At 43.4% G+C, this 25,528-nt stretch overlaps 1 protein-coding gene across 4 annotated transcripts; it reads left to right on the forward strand.

The window, feature by feature from the left end:
* The first annotated feature begins 1,363 nt into the window (after positions 1-1,363).
* gpr174 (G protein-coupled receptor 174) lies at positions 1,364-17,494 on the forward strand. 4 transcript variants are annotated; one of them, XM_041196270.1, is made up of 4 exons: positions 1,423-1,683; positions 1,850-2,267; positions 14,851-14,937; positions 15,304-17,494. In XM_041196270.1, exon 4 carries the CDS (start codon positions 15,945-15,947, stop codon positions 16,902-16,904), a length of 960 nt encoding a protein of 319 aa, XP_041052204.1. In that variant the 5' UTR covers positions 1,423-1,683; positions 1,850-2,267; positions 14,851-14,937; positions 15,304-15,944; the 3' UTR covers positions 16,905-17,494. The 4 variants fall into 4 exon arrangements, with proteins under 4 accessions (XP_041052208.1, XP_041052204.1, XP_041052203.1 ...); XM_041196269.1 differs by lacking the exon at positions 14,851-14,937; XM_041196271.1 differs by lacking the exon at positions 14,851-14,937 and having other exon boundaries at positions 1,850-2,040.
* Positions 17,495-25,528: the final 8,034 nt, after the last annotated feature.

The raw sequence follows: 25,528 nt of genomic DNA on the forward strand, positions 1-25,528 counted from the left end.
CTATCTTTTTAAAAATCATAATTCTCTTCCATCACCTCTTTTATGATAGTTTCCAGCATCTTTCCTATCACTAAGCTGACTGGTCTTTAGTTCCCAGGTTTTGCTCTATCTGCCATTGTGTATATAGAAACATTAGTTGTCCACCAGTTCTCGGGTACTTAGTGCTCTTCTATGGAACTTTTGTACATAAACCAGTGCCTCTGCTATCTTCAATCTAGTTTCCTTCAGCATATCTTGATGCATACCATTTAGATTTGGGGTTTTATTCTCTTTTATTTCTGCTAGTTCATCAATTATTTTTCCCTTTCTATCCCAACTCTGCTAATAGCTCATCATCTAGTGATCTATTATTTCCAGGGGCAAAGATGATATATAATCTTTGGTAAAAGCTGAGGTGAAGTACTTAATCAATACTTTTGCCATTTCTCTGTCATTACCTGAGTTTAAATTTTGTTTCCCTTAGTGGTCCTATCTCCTTTCTAATTTTCTTCAGTTATTTATGTGATGAAATCATTTTATTATTTCTTTGGTAATTTGTTTTCATAATTTAATGAGTTCATTTGTATTTCCCTATTAATTTCTTCATGTTTCCTTTTGTTCTCCATTCCTTTAGCATCCAAGTACGTATTGTATGTTTTTTCTTTAAATTCGATTTTCCCTTTAGTTGAATTATGATTTTAAAGATTTTCCACTGTTTTCCTATCTCTTTTATCCTTCAAGATTTTCTCCCATTAATGTTCTTTAATTTGACCCTCAATTCCTCATAATTTTATATTTTCCAATCCATTACCTTAGTCTTTGTCCTACTTATGTCACACAATTCTAATCTTGTGCCTTGCTATGTTGTGATCACTACTACCAAGGTGCTCTCTTAATGTTACTTCTCCCATCTGTTTCATTATCCGTTACAAGATCCAGCAGTAATTCTTTTCACTGTGGGCTTCCTACCTACTGAATTAGAAAGGAGTGCTGCACCCACTGTAAAAACTCAAGTCCCTCTTCTCCCTCCATTACTTAATCCTGCCAGTTTATTTGAGGTAGTTGAAATCTCTCAGAATTGTTATTCGATGCTTGCTACTTACCTGGTAGATTTGCCGACATATTTCTTCCTCCATTATTATGTTGGTTTGTACTGTAAGACGGATCTTTTCACATATTTTAACTCAATCCATATGGGTCCTGTATCTATCTTATTTCTAATTACATCCTTTTTTCTGCCATTGTGTCATCTTCAATTAGTACATGTACTCTTCCTCCCTTCCTCCCCGTCCTTCTTAAATGTGTTTTCACCAGCAGTGTTGTATTAAGGGGTGAGGAAACCCCCCTCTTAGATTCTCGGAATTACTCATGCATTATTCACCATCCCACGGATGTTCACAAGAACGGCCAGAACATAAAATGTTCTTTTTGTCGATCCGCCTGCGCAAAGACCTTTTTTTTTCAAAAAACAAAACACCAAATGGGTTTAAAGTGAAACTATCCGGCCCAACTCCAACCTGTCAATCGTACACATCCCTCCTCAAAGTTCAGGAGTGCACGGTACTCTAAGGACTGCCATAAGATAGCTTGAGGGAAAGTAAATTGGGAGATGATCTACTGGGAGCAGTAAACAAGGAGATGGTACCGTTATATGAACAAAGTGGCTCCCAGTTTGAGAAAGCGCCACTGCTAGACTGCTCCAAGGTAAGTACTGTATGTAATTGTCGACACTCTGACATCAAGTTCCACCTTTTTTTGCAACTTGCCATCCTGCTCTGGTTCAGCTCGCCTCTGTGATGCCCCGTGTTTGCCTCTTCTCCCCTCACCTGAGTTAAGGAAATTTGTTTCTTTTTTCAATTTTACAAAACAGCCCGATCTGGTTAATCCAGCCGCACCTTCTCAGTGCACATTCAAGCTAGAAGAAAAAAGGGCGTGGAGTTTGTGGCTGTGTGCAAAGATGCGCTCGCTGATCGTTTTACACCATGCACTGTGAAAAAAGAAAGCCTTAACACATTTCAACAAAACTGTGCCGAAACTGCCAGCTCCCCAGTCTGAGGGCAGGTAATGAAACCCCCGCCGCTTCTACACTTCATTTACATGAAACCGCCGCACGTATGAGCCGAGCGGAAAAAAAAGGAAATGTAAAATGTACAGGCTTCACACAACTCACTCGGCTTTACTCCAAACAGAACCACAAGCCCCCGTTATTGGTCCGACTTCATTTCACAGCAATTGCAACCTTCAGCTTGGGGCTGGTGTTTGATCATTGTCTCGGGGAGAGAGGATCGGTAAGTGTTCTTCAGTCAATGTTAACAGCGGGAAATGAGGCGCAACCTTCAGTTTCCAGATGACCAAACAACCTGAACGCCATTTAAAATAAATCGTCGCCCTGGCATTGCAACATGTTTAATCAGGCGATGTTGCATTGCTTCTTTCTAAATTTGCCAGATTCTAGGTTTTTCCAGAATACCAGTACTTCAACTTTACTTTTTCTACACAGGGAGACGTTTGTAACTGTGCGCACTTAGTTGTTCGTCTGAATGTTGGCTCCACGCTTTGCAGTGAAATCGGTCAAATTCTACCCGCCTCGGGAACATCCCCACTTCAATAGTTAAATCCTCGGCAGCCGGGGCAAGCGCCTGAATAGGATAGTTTTGCAGTGACCCCGAGCGTGAATGTTTGGATCAGGAGGGAAGAGGCAGTGATATGATTTCATGTCTAATCACAGACCGGGGAGAATCTAGTATACGGCGCCCAGCCTTCTGATATGTTCCGTTGTATTCCGTCGAACTGATGCAAATTGGAGTCACCTCCTTGCCTAAGAAGGTTGAGTTGGAAGTGATACTGGGAGCATTGAGTTATCGCTCAAAACTCGTCCGAAATTGAGATGCAGCTAGGTTTGATCAACTCGCCTTTGCCAGTGCGGTGTATTCAGAGCTTGGGGGGCGGGGAGGGGCATATGTTTTCAAACCAGGGTCCATAGAACTCAGTAACATCACACTGTGATTGAAGAGGTGCACGAAAGCATCATATTTCTGTATTGGTTTTCTGTGTATTGTCCATCTAGCATCTTAATGCTGTGTGCTGAGTGCTACCTTTGCAGTGATAATTCCTTTGGTGAGGTGACACTGCCTTTTCAAAGTGAAGAGGGTGGTACCTGAGCCCATTTCAATCATTGTGGACACCTACCCCCACCACCCCCCCAAGAAAATAATTAAAAGCTTGAAAGACGCTGTTGTACAGATCCTGGCCAGGTTGTATCTGGAATACTGCATTCAGGCCTGAAGGGTGTATTGGCCTTAGACAGAGTGCAGTGCAGTGTTCCAGAATGACACTGGGATTTCAAGTATTAAACTGTGAGGACAGGTTGGATGGTCTAGACTAGTATTCCCTTCAAGATTCTGTCGAAGATTGACGGCTGATTCAATCCAAGTGCTTAAATTGTTAAAAAGAATTCAACAATTTAATATAGAACATGAAAAAATAATGCATGTCATTTAGTAGTGAAATCAGGAAGCACTTTTGTAACACAATGGCATTAGAAATTAGAACTTCTCTCTTCCAAAAGGCAGTGTATGCTGGAACATTTAAAGCTTTAAGGTTGGAGATTGGTAGATTTGTGTTAGGAAGGGCATCAAGGAACATGGAATGAAGGCAGCTAAATGGAGATGAGGTACTGATCAGTCATAATCTAACTGAATGTCAAAGCAGGCTCAAGGGGCTGAATGAGATACTCCTGTCCCTAATGTTACCATGTTATAGGGATAAAAGAAATCCACATCAAACCTACAACGGTGTCCATGTGGAGGATTCAGGCATATACAGTGGAAAAAAAGAATACAGATAGCTTTGGAAGGCCAAACCTTTTCATTTTTTTATAAGATCAGCAGTTAAGAAGCAGATGAGTTTGGTTGAATAATAGCTCTCACTAAGCAACAGTCCATCATCTGGCCCCCTCAACCCATTTTGTTTTTTGTTTGGATAAGTTTTGTCATGTAAAAGAAAAATGTACACCAGTGAAATGATAATCCTGATATACAGTTCACTTAGCTGGAGTAAGTGTCTGAGCAGCACTCAGTCGTACTGTTTCAAAGAGATTACAAATTGCACAACAGAACAATAAAGAGACTGAATATTGTTGAAAAGAGGGACATATTACTGAAGCTTTGGCAACATGTCCATTTTTTTTAGCAATACTCAATCTCTGTACTAACAAGCGACTGATTGTATACCTAAGAAAGAGATGTGTGCCTAAGAAAGAGATTCTTGTTAGATTTATCCAGTCTTTCCAATTAATTTTCAGGGTGTAATTGTAATTATGTCAAATTAAGACAGGTAGTGATAAACCAGGTTAAACAATTGAGATGTTAAATTTAAATATAACGTGTTAGAAGCTGCAGTGTTAAACTTTCAGTGATTCTGTGTGGGAAAATGTTCAGTTTCTTGAAAGTGAATCTTTTCAAAGTACATGAAGATCAAGGGTAGAACGAATATTTTCTCTTAATTGTATTTTCCCTTGCTAAATTCTCTTTACTTTCACACTCTGCCCTTTAAACGTCTTTCTGTTGTGGGTATTCTGAGCTTCATATTGACAGTGTTACAGTGCTGAGATCTGTTCACTCATAATAGTCCATGTTATTACTACAGCATTGGACTCATTTTGGCAGATTTAGCATAAATTATCGAAACCAAAATCAAACTAGCTTGGAAGAGAAGGATCTGTATAAATATAATTAGCAGGAGACATGAACCCAAATAAAGATTATGAATATAGGATTACTGATGCAGATATCTAATATTCTTTCAAATGCATCCGGTTCATTACTGCTGTTCTAACAAAATAAGTTTTGGAACAACATTGACAGGTCATCATCTGATTGAATCAAAGAAAATGAAGTACATTAGTATTAAGCTTAGATGAGCTCAGAGTTAATGTACATTAAGTTTGAGTTCAGTAGAACAATCTTGAAAATGGTAGAGAGAACAGGGTGGTCATCAAAACTAATAAATTCTCACAAAGTATTTGGCACTGTAAAAACATTTTGGAGCTAAGTTAAAGCAGATCCCAACATCTGGCAGGCAGTAAACATGCTTACTTATTGCTAAGCAATGATTACAAACACAAACAAATCAACTGGACTTCAACTAATGAGGGTAATGGGACAAGACAATCAGCTGCAATAATAGTTGGCTGGAAATTTAGATAGAGCCATAATGAAGTTCCAAAACTTTGATATCCCCAGGCTCAGAATGAGAAGGAATGGGTAAAATGAGTTGGAAAGTTAGATTACAGTCCAGGTTCATCATTCATTGAATTTCTGGTCACAGGCATGCTGTCAATGGAAGGCAAAGAGCAAAAATTAGGTACTTACATTACTGGAACCGAGATAACTGACAGATGAGCCATCCTGAGGTTCTCTTCTACAACTATTATCTATTATTGGCCAGTGACAGAATGATATTGGCAAAGGTTTAATGAGGATCTTTGCCTTACTTTCCACATGAAAGGTTAATGTTAGAGAAATAAAGAGAGGTGTAAGAAAATAAGTTAGGAAATTAAAGGGGACGGCGGAGGGTGGTGGGGGGGGGGGGGGGGGGGGGGGGGAGGCGGAGACTTCAGTTCCAAACTGTGTTAATCAAGTTTGAAACCATGCTAACAAAAATCAAAGCTTTAAAGTACCAGTTTTGTCCTAGTCCTCACTTAATAGCCTATGTCATATTATTGATCAAAAAAGGATATGTTTTCAGAAATGTCACAGAGCCTAAACTTAGCAGTAACTGAGCAACACCTTGATTTCAAATGTTGGGAATATGCTGCTAAAGTGAGGTGTTGGTAAGACAACATTAGCACCAACATTTAAGTGCTATTTGGCAAATGATTCTATCTTTGTAATCACAGCCTAGAAGAAATGGTTCAGGATGCACATTTGATAAATACTGGCAATATCATATCTTTCAGCCCTTTCACACCATCTTCAGGATCACTAGGATGGATCCTGCTTCACAGCAATGTTAAAGATGGCGTAGGCTGAAACCCCTAGGTTATGGGGATGCGGAAATTGGAAGTAGTGTCCACATGGGGCGGGATTGATTTGCTGATGTGGTGGGTGCATAAATTTAGAACGGCTGCATTTCCACTGCCTCATAAATTCCAGTAGAAGTAGGTGAACCTCCCACTCACCCCTCCTTCACAATTTGCTAAAATTTGGTTATGTATCTGGGACATCCCCAGCCTACCACAGAATTCCACCCAATATCCCCTGGTTGACCCAAGAGAAAGCAGGCTTGCCAAGTGCATCTCACAGCTTGTATTGTGTGCCTGCTAAAGGCCCTAAAAATGTAAGAGTGTACAACAGTAATCAATTCTGGCTGGATTCACTGTCTTCAGACAGCTGCCCTGCTCCTCCCTAAAGGGGAGAAAATGTTTGGGCTTTGAGCTCCCTCCTCCCAAGTGGTGAGACACTTGCTCGAATTTCCAGCCCATCAGCAGGGATGCCAAAGTTGACTGAACTATATGTGCCATAATATTATGTTGTCTCCATTGCATACAAACTCATCTCCATTTTTGAAAGTTCAAGGTGTGAGTCAGCACTCCAAACTAAAAGTGAACTTGTGTAGGCATTCAATCTCAATTTGGTTGCTCAGTGTGAATTCATTGAAACTGAGTCTCTTCATGGCTCTTGGGTGTGGCAAGGTGAAGGAGACAAATAAGAGACTGCAGACACAATTAAGGAATCAAAACTTGCTCAGGTCCCATCTTGATTTAAATTGAGGTGAATGATACTCATGACTTGGATTTAGAGGTACCGAGTACAATTTCAATTTTTGCAGAAGGTACAAAACTTGCAAATGTAGTAAGCAGTGAGGAGTATAGTGATAGACTTCAAAAGCCACAGATAAGAAGGTAGAATGCACAGACATGTGGCAAATGAAACTCGATGCAGAATAATGTGAGGAGTTATATTTTGATAGGAAGAGTCAGGACTGACAATACAGGCTAAAATGGTTCAATTTTAAAGGGGGGTACAAGAAAGAGACCTGAGAGTGTTTGTGTGCTAAGCTTTGAAGATGGCAGCAGAGTTTTTTTAAACATTTATTCTTTCATGGGATGTGGGCATCATTTGCAAGGCCAGCATTTGTTGCCCATCCACAATTGCCCTTGAACTGAGTGGCTTGCTAAGCCATTTCAGAGGGTAGTTATGAGTGCTATTGCTGTGGGTCTGGAGTCACATATAGACCAGACTAGATAAGGATTGTAGACTCCTTCCCCAAAGGAAGGACATTAGTGAACCATTAGTGGGTTTTTATGACAATTGAAAATGGTTTCATGGTCACTATTACAGAGGCTAGCTTTCAATTCCAGATTTTTATTCCAATGTGGGGATTTGAACCCATGCCCCCAGTGCATTAGCCTGGGCTTCTGAATTATTGGTCCAGTGGCATTACCACTATGCCACCATCTCCTTCCTGAAACAAAGGTTAACAAAGCAGTTAATAAAGCATATAGGTAACAATGCTTTACAAGTAGAGCCATAGAATATACAAATGAGGAAGTTATGCTAAAGCTAAGAAAACATTAATTTGGTCTGAGCTGCAGTATTGGTTGACATTTTCCAGGCTCTGTGGGGACGGCCTGGAAGGTACAGGGGATGGAGAGGGAAGGCGGAATATTATGACAGAAGATACTGGAACGGAAGTCTGATATCTTTATGTCAGATTCAGGTTTTCCACAGGGCAGAGAGCATGGTGGGAAGACAGTGTACCTCGATGCTACAATCAGCTAATTGAGGCAATTAATTTGCCAATTGAAAGTAATTTCAAGGTCTGATTTTAAATTTTTCCAAAAGTGCACAGTGTCCGGTGTCAGAATTCTGGTGGTAAATGAAGACGACGAGCAAGCAAGAGGTGACTGCTGGCTTCACTCAGTGGTCACAGAGTCAGCCAGTTTGACTTGGAAGGGAGGGTAGGGCAGTGTAATTATTTGATATCACTGCCAAGATTGAGGGTAAAGGTGACACATAGCGAGTTTGGGAGGAGCCACCAACCAGATTGCCACCTGGGAACTTGCACATGTGTGCTTCAAATGGCGAGGAAGTTGTGGGGTTGGGGGGGGTGGGGGATGGGTGTGGATTGTGTTGGGTGGAAGAGACATCGGGCTAATAGGCCCTTTCAAATGAGCATTTGTGAACTTAAGAGGTGGAGTCTCTGGAGCAGCAGAGAGAGAGAGAGCACTGCAGCTCCAGGCAGTGGGATAGCCAATAACCAGTGGGTGGAAGGAGAAGGGTGCAGAGAGCACTGCAAGCAGCCTCCTGCACACAGATGATGGTACCATGCAGGCAGGGTCTACTGTCAGAAAAGGAGTTACCTTCAATGTTTGAGCAGCAGTGTCACCTAAGACTGTGTCTGAACAGGGAGCTGTGCTATGATGGTGGACAAGTTGAGCTCCCATGGTGATGGTCAATACACATGCCAGTGGATCTAAAGGCTACCATGACACTAAATCTCTACACCTTCAGATCATTCCAGTGACCTAGTGGAGACATACGGGATCTCCCAGTGCATGCACGTTGTGCATGGTCCACTATCAAGGTGGTGACTGATGCCCTCTTTTAAGGGAGCCAGCCAAATATCATTATCAGAAAAACAATTATTACACTGATTCAAACATCAGGCAGAGAGGTCTATTGTGTTTGGGGGCATTGCTGGGTTCTCCCATGTTCAAGGTGTGAACAACTGCGCACATGTGACCATCAAGGCTCCCAAAGACAGTCAGCAGCCTTCATCAACAGGAAGGGCTTCCTCTCTTGATGTACAAATGTCTGCGACCACCACAAATTCATCCTGCAGCTCATGGTTCCAGGGAAGCAACCATGATGCCTACATATTAAAGTAATCCTAGGTGCTAGACCTTTTCACACCCATGCACACATGCAAGGATAGATTCTGGGAGACAAGGTATACCCACTAAAGAGATAGCTACTCACTCCTGCGAGGATCCCGCACACAGATGCAGAGAAGTACAACAGCTGCCACAGGGCAACCTGAATGGCCATCGAGCAGGCCATTAGCTTTTTGAAGTTGTGATTCATGTACTTGGATTGAACTGGTAGAGCCCTTCAGCACATCCCAGCGAGGGCCTTGCATACTCTGGGCTGCTGTACTATACACAACTTGGCCCTACAGAAGGGTGAGCAGTGGAGTGTGATGCATACTCAGATGATGAGGATGTGGAGGAAGCTGCTGACCAGGCGACACATCACAAAGGTCCCTAGGGACCACACGAAAAGCCCAATGAGATAGGCAGAATTAAGAGAGGCTCGGGATGCACTGATACAGGAACATTTCAGAAGGCTCTTTCTATCTGATCCTTCCATTTGAATAAAGTGTTACCTGTCTGCTGCACTTTTGCCATCTTCATTTAACATCCCATCTCCCTGTACCCAGTAACAACCCAATCTCCAGCACAGGGAAATCAAAGGCTCCTCCCAACCAGCCCTCTGGGTGCTACTGAAGTCCCAGGGGGCCACAGTAATGGAAAGAAAATATTGGAAAAGCACAGAATTCTGGGGAAGAGGATCTCCCGCCTTTCCCGAGCAGCCTGGTGGAGAATCTGCAGGGAGGCATCATTGAATTGTGGGGCCACCCAGGATCCTCCTTTTAGCCAGATACTTCCTTCCTCAGGCCTTCAGTGGGGCTGCTATTGATGGGAGCAGGGCCCTCCAAGGAAGCAACCTCATTTGAAGGCAATGGGCTTACTCCACACCAGGAACTTTGAGGGCAACAGCAGCATTGAAAGAATTCTGGAAACCCTTTAAATATGGCACCAGCACCTCTGGCAGTGTTGTTTGATGCTGTATCTTCTGCCTCACGATCCATGTCTCTTCCCTGCTGGTCTGCCCACCACCCTCCCTCCCCCCAACCCAGTCTGCTGCCAGTTAATTAGCTCGCTGGCTCATTATTGCTTCATCCCGGTCGCTGACCTTGCCAGCGACAGCGGCACCCACTTCTGACATCAGGACCTCAGGCCTACTAGAAAATCCCCAGCCATTATGTCCAATTCTAGGTACTACACTTTAGGAAAGACAGGAAGGCTTTGGAGAAAGTATAGGTGAGATTTACTAGGATGGCTCAGGGTTGAGGGATCATAGCTACTTGAAAAGATGGGAGAAGTTCAGGTTGTTTTCCTTAGGAAAGAGAAGACTAAGAGGAGATTTAATCGAAGTGTTTAAAATCATGAAGAGTTTAGTTAGAGTAAATATGGAGAAACTGTTTTCAATGGCCGAAGAGTTAATAACCAGAGGGCCCGAATTTAAGCTGATTGACAAAAGAACAATAGGTGACCCGAGGAAAAGACAATTCTATGCACTGAATAAATAGGATTTGGAATGCATTGCCTGGCGGATATAGATTCAATAGGAGCAATCAAAAGTAAATTAGATAAACTTTAAGGAAAACAAATTGTGGCAATATGGGGAAAAGATTGTTCTTCAAAAGAGCAGGCAGAGTTTCGACAGCTTGAATGCCTTCCTTCTGTGTGCTGCTATTCAATAGGTCTGTGACAATTCAGTTGCTTGACTGTTTACAGTCAAGTAACTAAATTTTGGTGCTGGTTTTAAAAATATGTTTGTGACCACCACCTACCCCCTTCAATTATCATCACAAAATAAGTCATACATGTCAATTAAACTATAGAGAAAACATTTCTTATCGTTTCAAAAGCGGAATAATACAAACAGGAAACTGAAGTTGCAGCCAACTCTTTACAACTATGAAAAAAAAACAAAAATCAGAATGAGAAGTCTCAACAGCAAAGCACAATCATATACAAGAGACAATTGAAGTTAGACAGATGTTACAAGTCTGGAAATGGAGAGGAGAGCCTGTAGGGTACAGGGTAGTACAGACAATATTGGTTATTCGTATATGTAAACATCTAATGCTTAATGAATGAATTATCAGAAGGAGCTTGTGGGCAAGATGTAAATGAAAGATTCTTTTATGACAGGGTAATGGAATCTTCTGGAAGAAAAGGAGAATAATTAAGTGGGCATCGGCTTAAACCAATTCTGCAAACAACACTGGGCGTTATTCTATTTTTATTGTATGGAGGTTACACTTTTTTGCAAACATTCGAACTTGTTGTGCCCCTGATGCTGCCATTGAGCACAGGGGAGATGATGAGATTTTTGCTTTTGCAGTGAATTGATCTGGAATGCACTGCCCGAAATGATGGTGGAGGCAGATTCAAACAAAGGGAAATTGGATAAACACTTGAAAAGGAAAAAATTTGCAGTGTTACCGGGAAAGAGTGGGGGAGTGGAACTAATTGGATAACCTTTTCAAAAAGCTGGCATAGGTTTCTTCTGTGCTGTAAGGTCCAACTGCTCTTCTTATTCACAATAAAGTATTCTATTTTTTAAAAAGCAGTTTTGTGTATATACCTCATACTTCCACTTTGAACATGTTTTCATTAAAGAAAAATTAACTACATTACATAAGAATTCTTACTTCCAAATAAAAATTTGAACTAAGAATGGAGGCATATGTCTTAAAACCAAAATATCTTGATGTCATTAAGTCCATTTTTAAAATGTTGATGGATGAGTCTGCTTCCCCATACAGTCCATTAACTGCATCTGTAGGGTATAAATGAGAGTGAGACTTTTTATGGCATAACCAATGCATGGAGCTGATAACTGTTCAGGTATAATGTATAGTCTTGCCTTGTTTTTGAAGTTTTTTATTCAACACTCTAACAATATTGTGAAAAATCTTGTCACATTCTGAAAAATATAATGGATCTCTTTTTTAAAGGGTAAAATGTAAAATGTGAACATCTTGTCTTTGTAAAACACATAACGCCAGAGTTCTGCTTTGTGCAAGGGCTTTTGTAAAACTGCAGTACATACATTTTATGTGAACTGCAAACAGAAATGTTGTGACATTCTTGTGGGTGCAATCCATGAGCTGAGCCATTTGGAGCGTGGGCCAAGTCACTTTTTAGCTCATATTGTGATATTTGCAGTTTTATCTATTTGATGGTGCTGACTGATCCTGTTTAAGTCATGTGGTGATGGGTCTACAGCAGTAACCACTAAAAGACAATGGGCTTTTATGTAATGGACTTAGTTCCATTAAGGGCGAGAACCCTCCAGTTCACTTAAAAATTGGTCCTCCACTGAATCATTATTATACACAAGCAAAATAATAAGTTCACTTTGACTAAAATCGCAAAATGGTTGGGGCACAGCATTGTAACATGGTACACATTAATATAAAATTTATTTCTCTTTCAGTGTAGAGGAAACAAACAGCACAAATGTAATTTATTCAATATAAATCTGTTCTTAAAATTTCCATCCCTCTTTTGTCACTGGCACGTTTCCATAGAATGCGTGAAAGTTGGTTCAACGAGCAAACACTGCATTTCCAATTACATAGCACAGTTTGCTTACTTGGTACCTGCATTGATTTCCTGTTGAATAAATTGCAAAGCAGTTCCTAACTAATTTAAGATGCAGTTCAAGTTCAATGACGTAAAACCATCTGATTGTTTTTAACACCAGAATTGGTCATAGTTACAGACAAGGGGACAGTTGACATTATAAATTTTATTATTATGCTGTCATCTTATTAAATATATCTGCTCTTATATATATTAGGCAGCAAGATTGAGAAAGCTAGAGCCCCTTTCTCTAAAAATGGTTAAGAAGAGACCTGATGGAGGCCTTTAAAATTATGAAAGAGTTTGACAGGGTGGATTTGGAGGAACCATTTCCACATGTGGGTTGGTCCAGAACCGGTTGATAAAATAGAAGATAACCACCAGCAGATCAAATAAAGAATTCAGAAGTAATTTCTTTACACAGAGAGCTATGAAAGTGTAGAACTTTCTGCTAGATGGCGTGGCTGAAGCATAGAGTCATTTATGGCACAGAAGAAGTCCATTCAGCCCATCCAGTCTATGCTGGCTCTCCATGGAGCAGTTCAGTCAGTCCCATTCGCTCACTTTATCCTTGTTGCCCTGTAGTTTATTTCCTTCATGTGTCCATCCAATTACCTTTTGACTGTCTCTGATTCCACCTCATAGGCAGCGAGTTGTAGGTCATTACCACTCACTCCGTAAAAAAGCTCTCCCTCACATTCACCCAGCACCTCTTGCACAAGCCCTAAATCTGTTTTCCCTCTCCTTGTACCATCAATACTTGGGAACAATTTTTCCTTGTTTACCTTATCCAAGCCTGTCATAATCCTATACACCTCTACCAAATCCCCCTCCAAAGAGAACAGCCTGAAGCAATGGTTCAATTAAGGAGAGGCTTGATGCAGAAAAAGTGCGAAGGGGATAGAGGGAGGCAGAGCAGGGTGGGAAGGGTAGGAGGAGTCTCATGTTGAACATAAACATGAGCATAGGTGAACCAAATGGCCTATTTCTGAACTGCATAAATACAAATACTGTGGCTACAAGAGCAGGTCATAGGCTAGGAATCCTGTGGCAATAATTCACCTCCTGACTCCCCAAAGCCTGTCCACCATCTACAAGGCACAAGTCAAGAGTCTGATGGAATACTCTCCACTTGCCTGGATGAGTGAAGCTCCAACAACGCTCAAGAAGCTTGACACCATCCAGGACTAAGCAACCCACTTGATTGGCCCCATCCACAAACATTCACTCCCTCCACCACCGATGTACAGTGGCAGCAATGTGTGCTGTCTGCAAGATGCGCTTCAGGAACTCATCAACAAACCCACGACCACTACATTTAGAAGGACAAGGGCAGCAGGTAGATGGGAACACCACCACCTGGAAGTTCCCCTCCAAGCCACTTGTCATCATGACTTGGAGATATATCACTGTTCATTCACTGTCGCTGTGTCAAAATCCTGGAACACCCTCCGTAACAGCACTGTGGATGTACCTATACCACATTGATTGCAACAGTTCAAGAAGGTAGCTCACCACCACCTTCTCAAAGGTGATTAGGGATGGGCAATAAATGCTGGCCTAGCCTGTGACACCCACATCCCATGAATGAATTAAAAAAACCATGTCATTTTCTGTAACTGCAGGCAATTGTTATAAGATCAGGTGCCTCACAATCCACCCCGAGACTGAGGTCTGCCAAAACAAATACAATCAAAATGTGACTCCAGTGATAAGCAACTGATAGGACGATAGCCAAATAATACAATGTTGTTTATGTGGTAATGTTAAGTATATATTTTTAATGAGTAATTTTTTTTCTCTGACATTGCCTCAGAAGTAACCAGAGGTCAGCCCAGAGGAGCATTGTTAAAAGGCTGCAATTCTGAACAGTAAGAATTAAAATGAGAATGCACATCAGGACCAACAAAATCAAATCAATACTAAGCATGTTTTATTAATAATTAGAATTTCATGTAACTCTAGAAGAATTGGTGAAGCACAGTCACACCAGAGTTATAAATATGGATTGGAATCTTCCTGTTCTTTTTTAAATACCTGGGTAGTAATTTCCATGACAGTTTTAAATTTGATAAAAAAAGATGTGGTATGTCTTCCAAAATTAGTTGTCTGCAAATTAATCTTGTCAAATACAAATGACAGTTGAATCTCAATAACCCATTATAGTAGAAGGGGTTTTTCCCCAATCCTCCCTACCCAACGGTGGAAAGTGAAAATTATCGAGAAGGTCCAATATTTGATGCTGCGTGTTAGGTATTGCAATAATCCAAGAACCAGCTGAAAACCAGTGCAACAGTGTAACTCCTGCCTTCCATCTTATCACAGGCCTACTCCTTCACCACCCCCCCCACCCCTCCATTTCCCTTGCCGTGCCAGTATATTTTGGTACATTGGTAATTGGTACATCTGTAATCTTTTCCATTCAGGTACATGAATTTATTCACCAACCTGAAACAGTAACTCTGTTCGCTCTCCAGTGATGCTTTCCAACATGTTTGCATTCTACTTCAAAGGTACTTCATTGGGTTTAAATTGGGATGGCCTGCTGTGGTGAAAAGTATTATCGAAATATTTGTTCCTTAATTTAAATTTAATTTTAATTTCATATTTGTTCACTTTTAATTGAAGTGTTGGACAATCAGAGCACAGAGAATGGGAGAATCTCAAAGGTGGACAGAAGTAATATAAGTAATGATGTATTCATTTCAAACATAAAGGATATAACTGTCAAGCCTTTCCTGTTGTACAGTAAACTGTGTTTATATTTGCACTAAACAAGCCCATCAGTGCAACAGCAAATTTTGGTATAATTAATGTTTAGGAAAGCAATGATTGCTTGGCTTGAGGTAAATCTTTATTTTATGTCTGTTATTTTTCAGAATTCTAGCTTCAGTGGGACCCCTGGCAGAAAAGCCAAGTGGAGACTTGAACAAAAGAACTCTCTTATCTCAACCATCAGCTAACTGCATGTGTGAGTGGGTCAGAGGAAATGCTTGTAGATGTCACCCCAACAGCACAGTACTCACTGCATAAAGCAGAAGTGAGTATCACCAGCCACTGAGAACATTACAAGGGAGAAAACAGAGAGCGATCACCTGAAATGTCGCAAAGAGGTTACCAAGGAGGAAAATGGGGATGATAAAAGCACCATTAAGCAACTGGGGGTACACTGAAGGATATTCTTAGACACCCACAGCAAGCCAATGGCAAGGACTCATTAAGCTGTGTATGATCATTTTCCTTCTGGGTTTTCAGCCCTGACACATGAATCATGTCTACAACCTGAAGGTGGCATTGGATCAATGTTTAATCCACAAATCAAGTTTAATGGTTAAGAAAGGCCAAGCGAGTTGAAGAATTGACACTGCTGTACTCAAAAATCTGTGAAATAACTTATTCTTAAGAATTTCGTCCATTGATTACCTTTTTTTTCAATCCCAGGAACCATTTTTTTCTGATTTTATCCTCCAGTTCATCCATACTCACCTAGGTTTACTCTTGATTAAAAGGTAATTGGAAAATGTCAAACGATTCATCACATTGCAATGATGACCGAAATGCAACTAATTTCCTGTATGCTATCATGTATGCTATAATATTTATCCCGGGCTTAATAGCAAATGTTCTGGCTCTATGGGTGTTCCATGCTTATGTCAGGGAGACAAAGAGGGCAGTGATATTCATGATTAACTTAGCCATTGCTGACCTGGCACAGGTTTTGTCTTTACCGCTCCGAATTTTCTACTATCTGCACCATGCCTGGCCTTTTGGCAGCTTTCTGTGCATGTTTTGTTTCTACCTTAAGTATGTGAACATGTACGCGAGTATCTTCTTCCTGGTCTGCATCAGTGTCCGACGGTGCCTCTTTCTGATCTACCCCTTCAAGTACAACAACAGTAAACGCCGGTACGACGTCTATGTGAGTATCATAGGGTGGCTGCTGGTGGGCGCCGCTTGCCTGCCATTCCCACTCATGAGGCTCGATACAAGAAACAATTCCAGCCATTTCAACAACTGCTTTGCGGACCTTCCGATAATCGAAATTGGTGTCCCTACCTCTGTTATCATGGTAACTCTGGCTGAACTCGCAGGATTTGTGCTACCTCTCATCATTACGATGATCTGCTCTTGGAAAACCATCATGTCCCTGAGAGAGAAAAACCCCGTCTTGCAAGACAGTGGGGAAAAGAAGAAAGCCTTAAAGATGGTGCTAACCTGCAGCATGGTCTTCCTAGTTTGCTTTGCGCCATATCATGTTACCTTCCCCTTGCATTTTTTGGCTATAGCTGGACGCATTGAAGATTGCTCCATCAAGAAAATCATACTGACCTTCCACCCAGTTGCACTGTGTCTAGCCAGCTTGAACTGCTGCTTGGACCCGGTCATATACTATTTCACAACTGATGAATTCAGGAGAAGACTGTCACGCCAAGAGATCAGTGAAAACGGTATTCAGCTCAACTCCAAGGAATATAATTGAAGACTTTTTGCAATGGAAGAAATTTTGAAGCTTCAGCTTCTTTGCAAAATTGAAAATAAGCAACATGGAAAGGACATCAAATGAGAATCTGTGTCTGCCTCTGCAACCACGGTGTAAATCTTATTTTTCACTGTTATTTAGCCTATTTATATAAAGTACTTGTATATGTTGTATTTTTTCTACAGAAATGTGAATCTTTACAATGGTGAAGAGTTTTAAAAGGCTTGACTCGAGTGTTCTATTTTTGAGAATTTTTGCAGAGAAAAGCCAAGTGGACTCAAAGGGTGGGAAGTCACATGCAACGATTCCTCCGTTGCCCGGTGATGTGCCTTAAATAGATTTGCAGAGTGACGTTTCAGTTCCGTAGTGACATTTCCACTTCCTACTTCAGTCATGATGGTCTCTATAAGTGAGTCTGCCCTATTAATGTCAGACTATAGGAGAAGCACATGTTGGCTGGTTTGAAATTTGGCATTAATTTGACTGCGGACCAAAGTGGGCTGGCTAAAAAGTCATTCAAAACAAGTATATATTTCAGCCAGTTTTTGATCCCAGATAACTCAAATAAAATGACTTAGTTTTTTTAAAAAGATCTGTTTTCATCATTTTAAACTATCTCTTTTCCATTAAGATCCAATGCATTCTTTCACAGAGCAGTGGTTATGCATTAGAAACCACTAAATTATGTGCACAAATGTAAACACTCTGTTCCAAAGCAAATATGCAAACAGTTAAACCAGAACAACTGCTGGTGGCAAAACCTACATGTAGCTGAGAGTTGGGGCACCTTTAAAAGCACGGTTCCTTAGCTGGTGATGAGTCTAAGTCTTCGGGGAAAAACTGCAACTTGTCTGTTCAACTTTACCCAGCTATGGTATCCAACATGCAAGTTGCTATGACCAAAACTCAAACCCTGTTTAGGTTGTTTTTTTAAAGGTAGACTGGAAAATGAGCAAAATGCTCAATAACTGCTTTGTTCATTAAATACTTCATGAATAGTCGAAGTAAATAGGTTAGAGGGTTGATCATTTACATCATACTTTTGCACCCAGTGTTGGCAAAGCCAACTGTTGTGCAAAGCATTTAAAACTTACTTGCAGTGAATGTAGTAACGCTACTGGTTCAGTAGTAGGACAGTTGGCCCACAGAGTCAATTTTGCCATGTTATTCACTATTCCCTAATCCTTCCACATAACCCCAAATACTTTTATTTCCTAAAATATGGGCTGAATTGTGTGGGGTGCTGTGGTTCCCCACCCTGCTGAAAAGTCAGAGGGCAGTCTGCCAGCCCTGCGGTCATTGGTCATTGATATGCTGGAAGTGGGATTTATACCCCTCAGGAACAGTGGCCAGGATTTTCCGGTCAGCAAGCGTGTAAAATGATACAGGATGACGTCAGGCAGAACTCCCGACATCACCCCGCCCCATTTAAATTTTCAGGTAGGCGGGGGCTCAGCAGAATCAGCTGTGTGTCCGCTGACCTGTCAATGGCCAATTGAGGTCATTGACAAGAGTCATTAAACTAATTAATGAACCTGCCCATCCAACCCTAAGGTTGGCGGGTAGGCCAGGAGCCCTGACGGGCATTAGAAAAAGCATGAAACCTCATTCACGGGCGGGATGAGGTTTCATGTGGATTTTTAAAAATGTAATTAAAGTGTATTTAAAAGTTATGGACATGTCCCAACTCATGTGACAGTGTCACATGAGGGACAGGTCAGGAAATTTTTTTTTTCTTTTTTTCAGATTTTTTACTGTACAGCCCATCTCCCTGAGGCAGCACTTAGCCTTAGGGAGATGAATGCGCTCTTTCATGCGCATGCGCGAAAGAGCACACTCTCGGCTCAGGGAATCTCACCCCACCCACCTGCACAGGGAGCCATTTCCGTGCAGATGTCACGCTGGGTGGGCCTTAACTGGCCCACCCATGTAAAATGGTGGCGCACCACCGATTGGTGGCACCGATCGGAGGCGCACATCGCGTCAGTTCATAAGCTTTCCCCAAACGGTGGGAAAGTTCTGCCCAGTAAGTCGGCACCTCAGAGAGCTCATCTGATGGGCCGCTATCCGGTACTGGCAGCACAGTGGGAGTGGTGGCCTCTGCTGGTACTGCACTTGAGGCTTGAGGAGGCGATCAAAACTTTGTACTTGGGGATTGCTCCCCCCGGGTGGGGGAGCCGGGGTTTGAGAGGCCAAGAGAGGAAGGAAACCTGGGTGGAGAGCAGGGGGTGGGGGGCAGTAGGTTGCACTGTGGTTGGGGTTGGGGGGGAGTGCCTTCTGAGGACCCAGGAGGCCAGTTAAGGAGGGACCCCCCCCCCAGACCTGCTAACTGGCAGGCTTGGTGTGAGCCTCTCCCGCTATTGCATTAATGGCCCATTTAAAATCCTCAGTTGGCCCACTGGCTGCCAGGCTGCTGACTCCATCGCCCTGCTGTTGGTAAAATTGCAGTGATGGGAATGGGCAGAGGGTAGGCTGGGTTGAACGTGTCCTCCTGCTTTTTACCCCATTGGAGGGGAGTGTTAAAATCCAGGCCAACGTCTCTTCTAAAAATGTCCAATTTATTCTGTATTTATGTTCTTCAAATTCCAATACATTCTGAAAACAAATTTAATCAGATTATAAGGTTGCAATCAGTAACAGGTTCAATTTGTGTGACAGATTATTTTTACCAACTCAGCTTGCTTCAGTGGCTAATTTTCTGGAACAGGAGATTGTGGGTTCAAACCTTACACTAGGACTTAATCATTTAATCTGTGACACTTCAGTGCAGCACTGAGAGATAGTACATTATTGGAAATGTTATCTTTCTTATACAATAAATTGAGCAGGTGGAAGTAAAAGGTCACTGTTACTGCTTCAAAAGGAGCAGGGGATTTCCCCCCCCATTCCCTGCCAAACAGATTACCCTGCCTCAGTCAACACAACCAAAATACAGATCAACTATTCATTCATCTCATTTGTTGTTTGGCTAAATCTTCCTGTGCACAAATTGGCTAGTACATTTGCCCACATTGATTGTGAATCATTTTGAGACATGCTCGGGCTGCATTAAGCCATTACATTAAAGCATATGCTTACTTGTTTCTTTGGTGAAATGCAAGGTTAAAAACTAGATTAAAAGCAGTCATATTGCTGCAGCACAAGTGCAATCTCAATCATATGGAGGGTCTGTCTAAACACCCGGGAATAGCAATCCAATGTTGACTTCACATCTAAAACTGAAATTGTTGCTGATTGTATCAGATACTATCCACCCTTTCCCACAAACAACGTGTCCTCTTTTACTGGAACATTGTAAGGAGCAGCCGAGGATACCTCCCTTCTCTATGAGAAAACTTGCCTTGCATCATCCTCAACTTCTGACCACACCACCATCCCATGCTTCATTACCTTGACTTTTGGTTCATGTTTTAAATGTTTGATTCAGGATAAGCCATACATTTTTGGGTCTAAAATTTCAAATGTCAAAATTGTTAGAAATACAGCAGGTGAGGGTAACATCAGAATCATACCAGGGGTAATATTATGGGGATGGGTTGTGGAAACATGGCTATATTCCCTTGGCGTTTAAGATTGAGGGGTGATCTGATCCAAGTGCCTAAGGATTCAATAGGATAGGGAGTAAACTATTACCACTAATAGAGGGAAATTGAGAACAAGGGGACATCATTTTAAGACTAGAGCTTAACCATTAATAAATCAATTCAGGAAGAACATTTTCACACAAAGATTAGTGAAAATCTGGAATTCTCTTAAAAGCCTGTGGCTGTTGGAACATTTAGAGCTTTCAGGACTCAGGTCTATAGATTTTGGGGTAAGGATATCAAGGGATATGGAGCTAAGTTGGGAGAATAGATTTGAGGTACAGATCAGCCATGATCCAATTGAATGGTGACATGTAGGCTCGAGGGGTTGGATGGCTTAGGCCTAGATTTTCGGTGCCTGCTGGTGTTGGGCGTGTTTGATGGTGTGAGCGGGCAATAGGGCGCAATCGATTTCAGGACAATGTGAAACCAGTTTGCAATTATCCGCTCAGCCCACCGATGGCATTTCCCACCATTGGAAATCTAGAACCTCATTGTAATACATCCGCATATCATTATTAGGCCAGCCCACCAGAATCGCTCCCCCCACCAGCTGGATCATCCACCCACGTCGGCTGGAAGACACATTGGCATGTTTCACAACAACACATAAGCGACGTGCACCTGGCAAGCTACACTTCGCTGGGGGCTTCAAGGTTTGTTTGCCTGCCTTGCTTTGGTCAGCATTCACAGTCAGCGCCAGGCTTCACAGACAGCACCACATCACTTTTATAGGAGCTCATGGGCAAGTCTCTAACTACCAGATCAGCCATATGTGGGTGGCCTTTCATTGGCTGCAGGGCTAGGGCTTACTTGGGGAAGGGGGAGAACTAGCCCCAGGCAAGGGAAGTGGCTGCAGGACGAGAGCTGTACTGGGGAGGGGGGTATCCCAGGTGTGTGTGGGTGCACATGTTGACCTGTACAAGTGGCCTCAAGGTGGTGAGGGTTGAGGAGGCAATTTTCACAGGAGATGAGGCCAGATGGACATGTGAGGGTATGTGTGTGAGAATGGGTGGTGATGTCCTTCGATCTGGCAGTGAGTGAGATGCCAGGGAATGTGCGCTGGGCTTGAGTGTGAGGGTTTACAGTGATGAGATGGTTGCTTTACCCTGGCTGCATAGATGAGATCTGCCTGCATTGAATAGCCTACCTCTTCTATGCAGCATTGGCATTGATCACCACAGCCACCGCCTACCAAACTGGAGTGGTAATGTAACTGCCACTCCTGTGGCCAGGGTAGGGGTAGAGGACATCACAATGGCCTCCATGGCACCCAAAAGGTGCTCAAGGGCTGCAGACTTCTTGCCTTTTGGGACCACGTCTTCTTTGCTGCCATTCTGGGCTGGAAGCGCTGAGAGCGACTGTGTGTTAAATCTGGTGCCTGGCATGATGAAGCAGCGAGGTGACGGCATGGCAGGTGAATCCAAGCCTGCCCGCCATTGAAATGGTGTATTTCTCGGGAACGCATAAGCAATGTGGCGGGTTTGTGAAAACCCACCATCATGGGCAGTGGGTAAAATGGCATTTAGTGCAAATCTGCTGATTCTGCTGTCTCAACCTTCCCGTGTGGAAAGAGGAAAGCCATTGACCCTAAACATTGGGCAGAATTTTCACTGCCAAGTTGGGGTGGGGGGGTGGTGGGGGGGGTGGGGGGGGGGGGGTGGGGTGTGGAGGGGCGGTTGTGGTCAGGGGGTCAGGGGGCAGGTGCAGGCGCTGGTGACATTTAAGTCCCTGAGAACTGGCAGGTTTAGAAAGCTGACATTACCCCGTACACTTTTGTGTTTCACCAGGGTGCATTTGGTGGTGAGTGGGAAACCCCCATGGAACTGCTGCGTCAGTCATTTAAATATTTAGATAATCAATTAATTCAGCCTTTAACCGTAAATTCTGGTAAAACAGCCTGAACAATAGTTTCCTGAATTGTGTGGAATTTACCATTATGGCCCGCCTATGGGAAAGGTTTGAGCTCATAGTATTTGGCCTGAGAGCTTGATTTCACAGCTCATTTCCAACTTTTTGGAAGTCGTTTCACATATCTTGGACTTTACAGACCATGATCTGTACTTCCCTGCTGTCAGCCTTCACTGCAGCACCAGAGCATCTTATGTAGCTCGACTCTGGACCTATGATGTAGGACAAGAGGAGCAATCAGAACAATGCCCAGAGCAGCAGAAGCAACACGAGCACCAGAACCAGTTGCCTGCTCTGCAGCCACATGCCCCTCCACATGACAGAGAGGCTGGGTGCAGGGATCCAGCCATGCAATATTCCCCAATAAGGTCTACAGGCAGAGGATCAGCTCTCTGGACATGTTTCAACACCACTGCCTCCTGGGGCTCAGCTTTTGTGGCAGGTTGTTGCTGACATCTGCAGCCTCCTGGAAGGAGGCCATGCATCGCCAATAGCCTCCAAGGTGGTTCTCATTGGAAGGTCACCCCCCCAACCTGCCCCAGTTCTTTGCCGCTTCCTTGAGTTATGTGCTTTCTACTGCAAGCAAAGAGTTATGAGTGTGAGAAATAGATAGTGTGGAGTAGATAGAATGATTACATTTGCAGAGGGTCTGTGTGAGGGACAAGTGTGAAATGGCAATGAGGTGAGGTGAGCATTAGTGTTGGCTGTTCAGATGGGGTTGTGGAGAGAGAGGAATGAGTGGAGATGCAAGATGTGTTGGTCTGAGGAGTATATGTAGGAAAATACTGAGGAAGTCAGAATGTGGGGGTTGGCATCTGAAAGTGGGATTCTATTCACCTTTCTGTCCTCATCAGGTCATTGAGCCTCATGGGGAACTGAATGTAGGCTTGAGGGACCACACTCCTGCTGCTCACTCCCTCAGCCACTTCCATCCACAGCCATTTGGCTTGAGTAACTGGCCTCGTCATTGCAGTTCCTCACAGGCTGCGGCAGGCCCTCAGAGATGCATGGGGGCCAGGGGGAAGCCTTCCCGCATCTCCTTTCCATTCCTGTGATTGCTGAAACCGCAGGAAGAAACATAGAGTTCAGTCCGCATGATCTTTACCAAGCTTCCTTTAACTAGAATCCTTCAATAGGCCTGCATCTGACTGGAATTTTCCATCCCCATTGGCAGCAAGCAGCGGGCAGAACAATACGACGAGAAGGCTAAAAATTGATTTCAATCCTTCATGAAACCAGTTTGTGATTGTCTAGTCCACCCATCAATGCTGGCACATGTTGGGAACCTAATTTCAATACTTGAGCATCTCATTATCAGTCCTACTCACCGGAATCATTCCTCCGCATAAAATTTATGCTCACGTGGGTATGACTTCAGGACAGAGTGCTTCACGGCTGTCTTTACAAGACGTGCAGCTGGTGACCTGAACTTCGAGGTGAACTCGGAGGCGAGTACCCACAAGCATCACCCATAGGACACCAAGGAAGAGATGCCACGCGTTCGCGGAGGCACAGCAAGTCATTTCTTTCCCGGCTAACTTTCAGGGCAAGGGCTCTAGTGCTGGTCAGGCCTGGGAGTGCACGGGGAAGGGGAGGGGGGGCCAAGGTAGCACAGGCTGAAGGAAGTAAACAAGCACATGCTGGGGTGGTGCTGGGAAAGGGGAGGGTGAGGGAAGCGGCCACGCACTTGGAAAACTTGTTAAAAGTAAGCATTCTTCCACAGCTGAGACCGTTCAGCTGCACTTCATTGACATGCTTGGATTCGGGCCTCTGAAGCTTTTCTGCCCACTCAAGCAACACAAAAGCATGAAGCTGCCACCAAATACTCCAGAGCTTTTCATCCCTTGGGCACAGACTGAAAATTAATGTGCGTTTTAGGGGGCAGGAGAGCAATTGGTTGACTGGGCAAGTAGTAAAATCCCCTTGTGAAAGGTGGCCATGGCGCAGTCACTGGAGGAGGCGCTCACAGCCCCTTGCAATGCCTTTATTAAAGTTTGAAACAATATCCCTCATGGTTCAAGCTAACAGTAAGCCTTGCAGTACGGATTAGGAGAATGCCTGCGCCTGAGCTGAGAGCACAGCATGCAGTCCAGTGGTCGAAGACGCTGCCAATCAATCAAGTGGAGTGGGGTGGAGATGGGTTGGGTTTCGGACAGCCAATGAGTGCACCACACACTGGCTATCCAAGTGGTGGCTAGCGCTCTCCTGCATTCATGAAGGGGCTTTCAGATGTAACCATGAGGGCTCTTTGGACACATATGCTAAATCCCACAACTCTCATTGATCCTGCAGGATAAGAACATCAGGATCATGGAGCCTGATGATTTGGTGGTCTGCTTCCTGGCTTACAGAGAGCAGAGAAGAAGAAGTAGAGTGTGGCGGAGGCGCCTGGCTGGGCATAAGGAGGAGCACCTCCCTCAAGGTGAAAGGGCAGTAGGCCGCACTGTGCATGAAACTGAAAATCCACAGAGAGCCATCGCTCTTCGGCGCCTCACTAGACCTAGGGTCTATAGGCAGCATTTGTCATTCCTGCAAAGGACTGAGAACCGGTGTCACCAAAGATTGTGCATGTATAGGGAAATAGTCGGTCTGCAGGAGTTAGTGCCATGGGGACTTGGAGGGCATCCACTTCCAATAGCCATGAAAGTGGCCGAGGCGCTCAATTTTTACACCAGTGGTCCCTCCCAGGGCTCCACAGGTGACCTGTGCAGGATCTCGCAAGTCTCCACACACAACTGTATCCAGGAAGTCACGGATGCCATCTTCACAAAGGCACAGAACTTTGGCATTTCGCCCAGGATCAGGAAAGCCAAGAAGCAAGAGCGCTGGGATTTGCACAGATTTCTGGTTTTCCACCGATGAAGGGTGCCATCGACTGCACTCACGTGGTTCTCAGAACTCTGTGACAACAAGCAGTGAACTATGTTAACTACAAGGGCTTCCAGTCACTGAATGTTCAGCTGATGTGTGACCACCATAAATGCATCCTACAGGTCTGTGCACGATTCCCAGGGAGCATCATGACTCCTACATCCTTAGCTTGTCTCAGATCCCTGACATCTTCTAGGGTCCACAGAGGTTGCAGGGTTGGCAATTTGAGGACAAGGGCTACCCACAAAGGACGTAGCA

This window comes from Carcharodon carcharias, chromosome 9 (assembly GCF_017639515.1).
Source record: "Carcharodon carcharias isolate sCarCar2 chromosome 9, sCarCar2.pri, whole genome shotgun sequence".
In the NCBI taxonomy this organism is placed as follows: Eukaryota; Metazoa; Chordata; class Chondrichthyes; order Lamniformes; family Lamnidae; genus Carcharodon; species Carcharodon carcharias.

Excerpts from the sequence above, each read along its gene's own strand:
- gpr174 (XM_041196274.1), top strand. The coding sequence starts at position 15,945 with ATGTCAAACGATTCATCACATTGCAATGATGACCGAAATGCAACTAAT.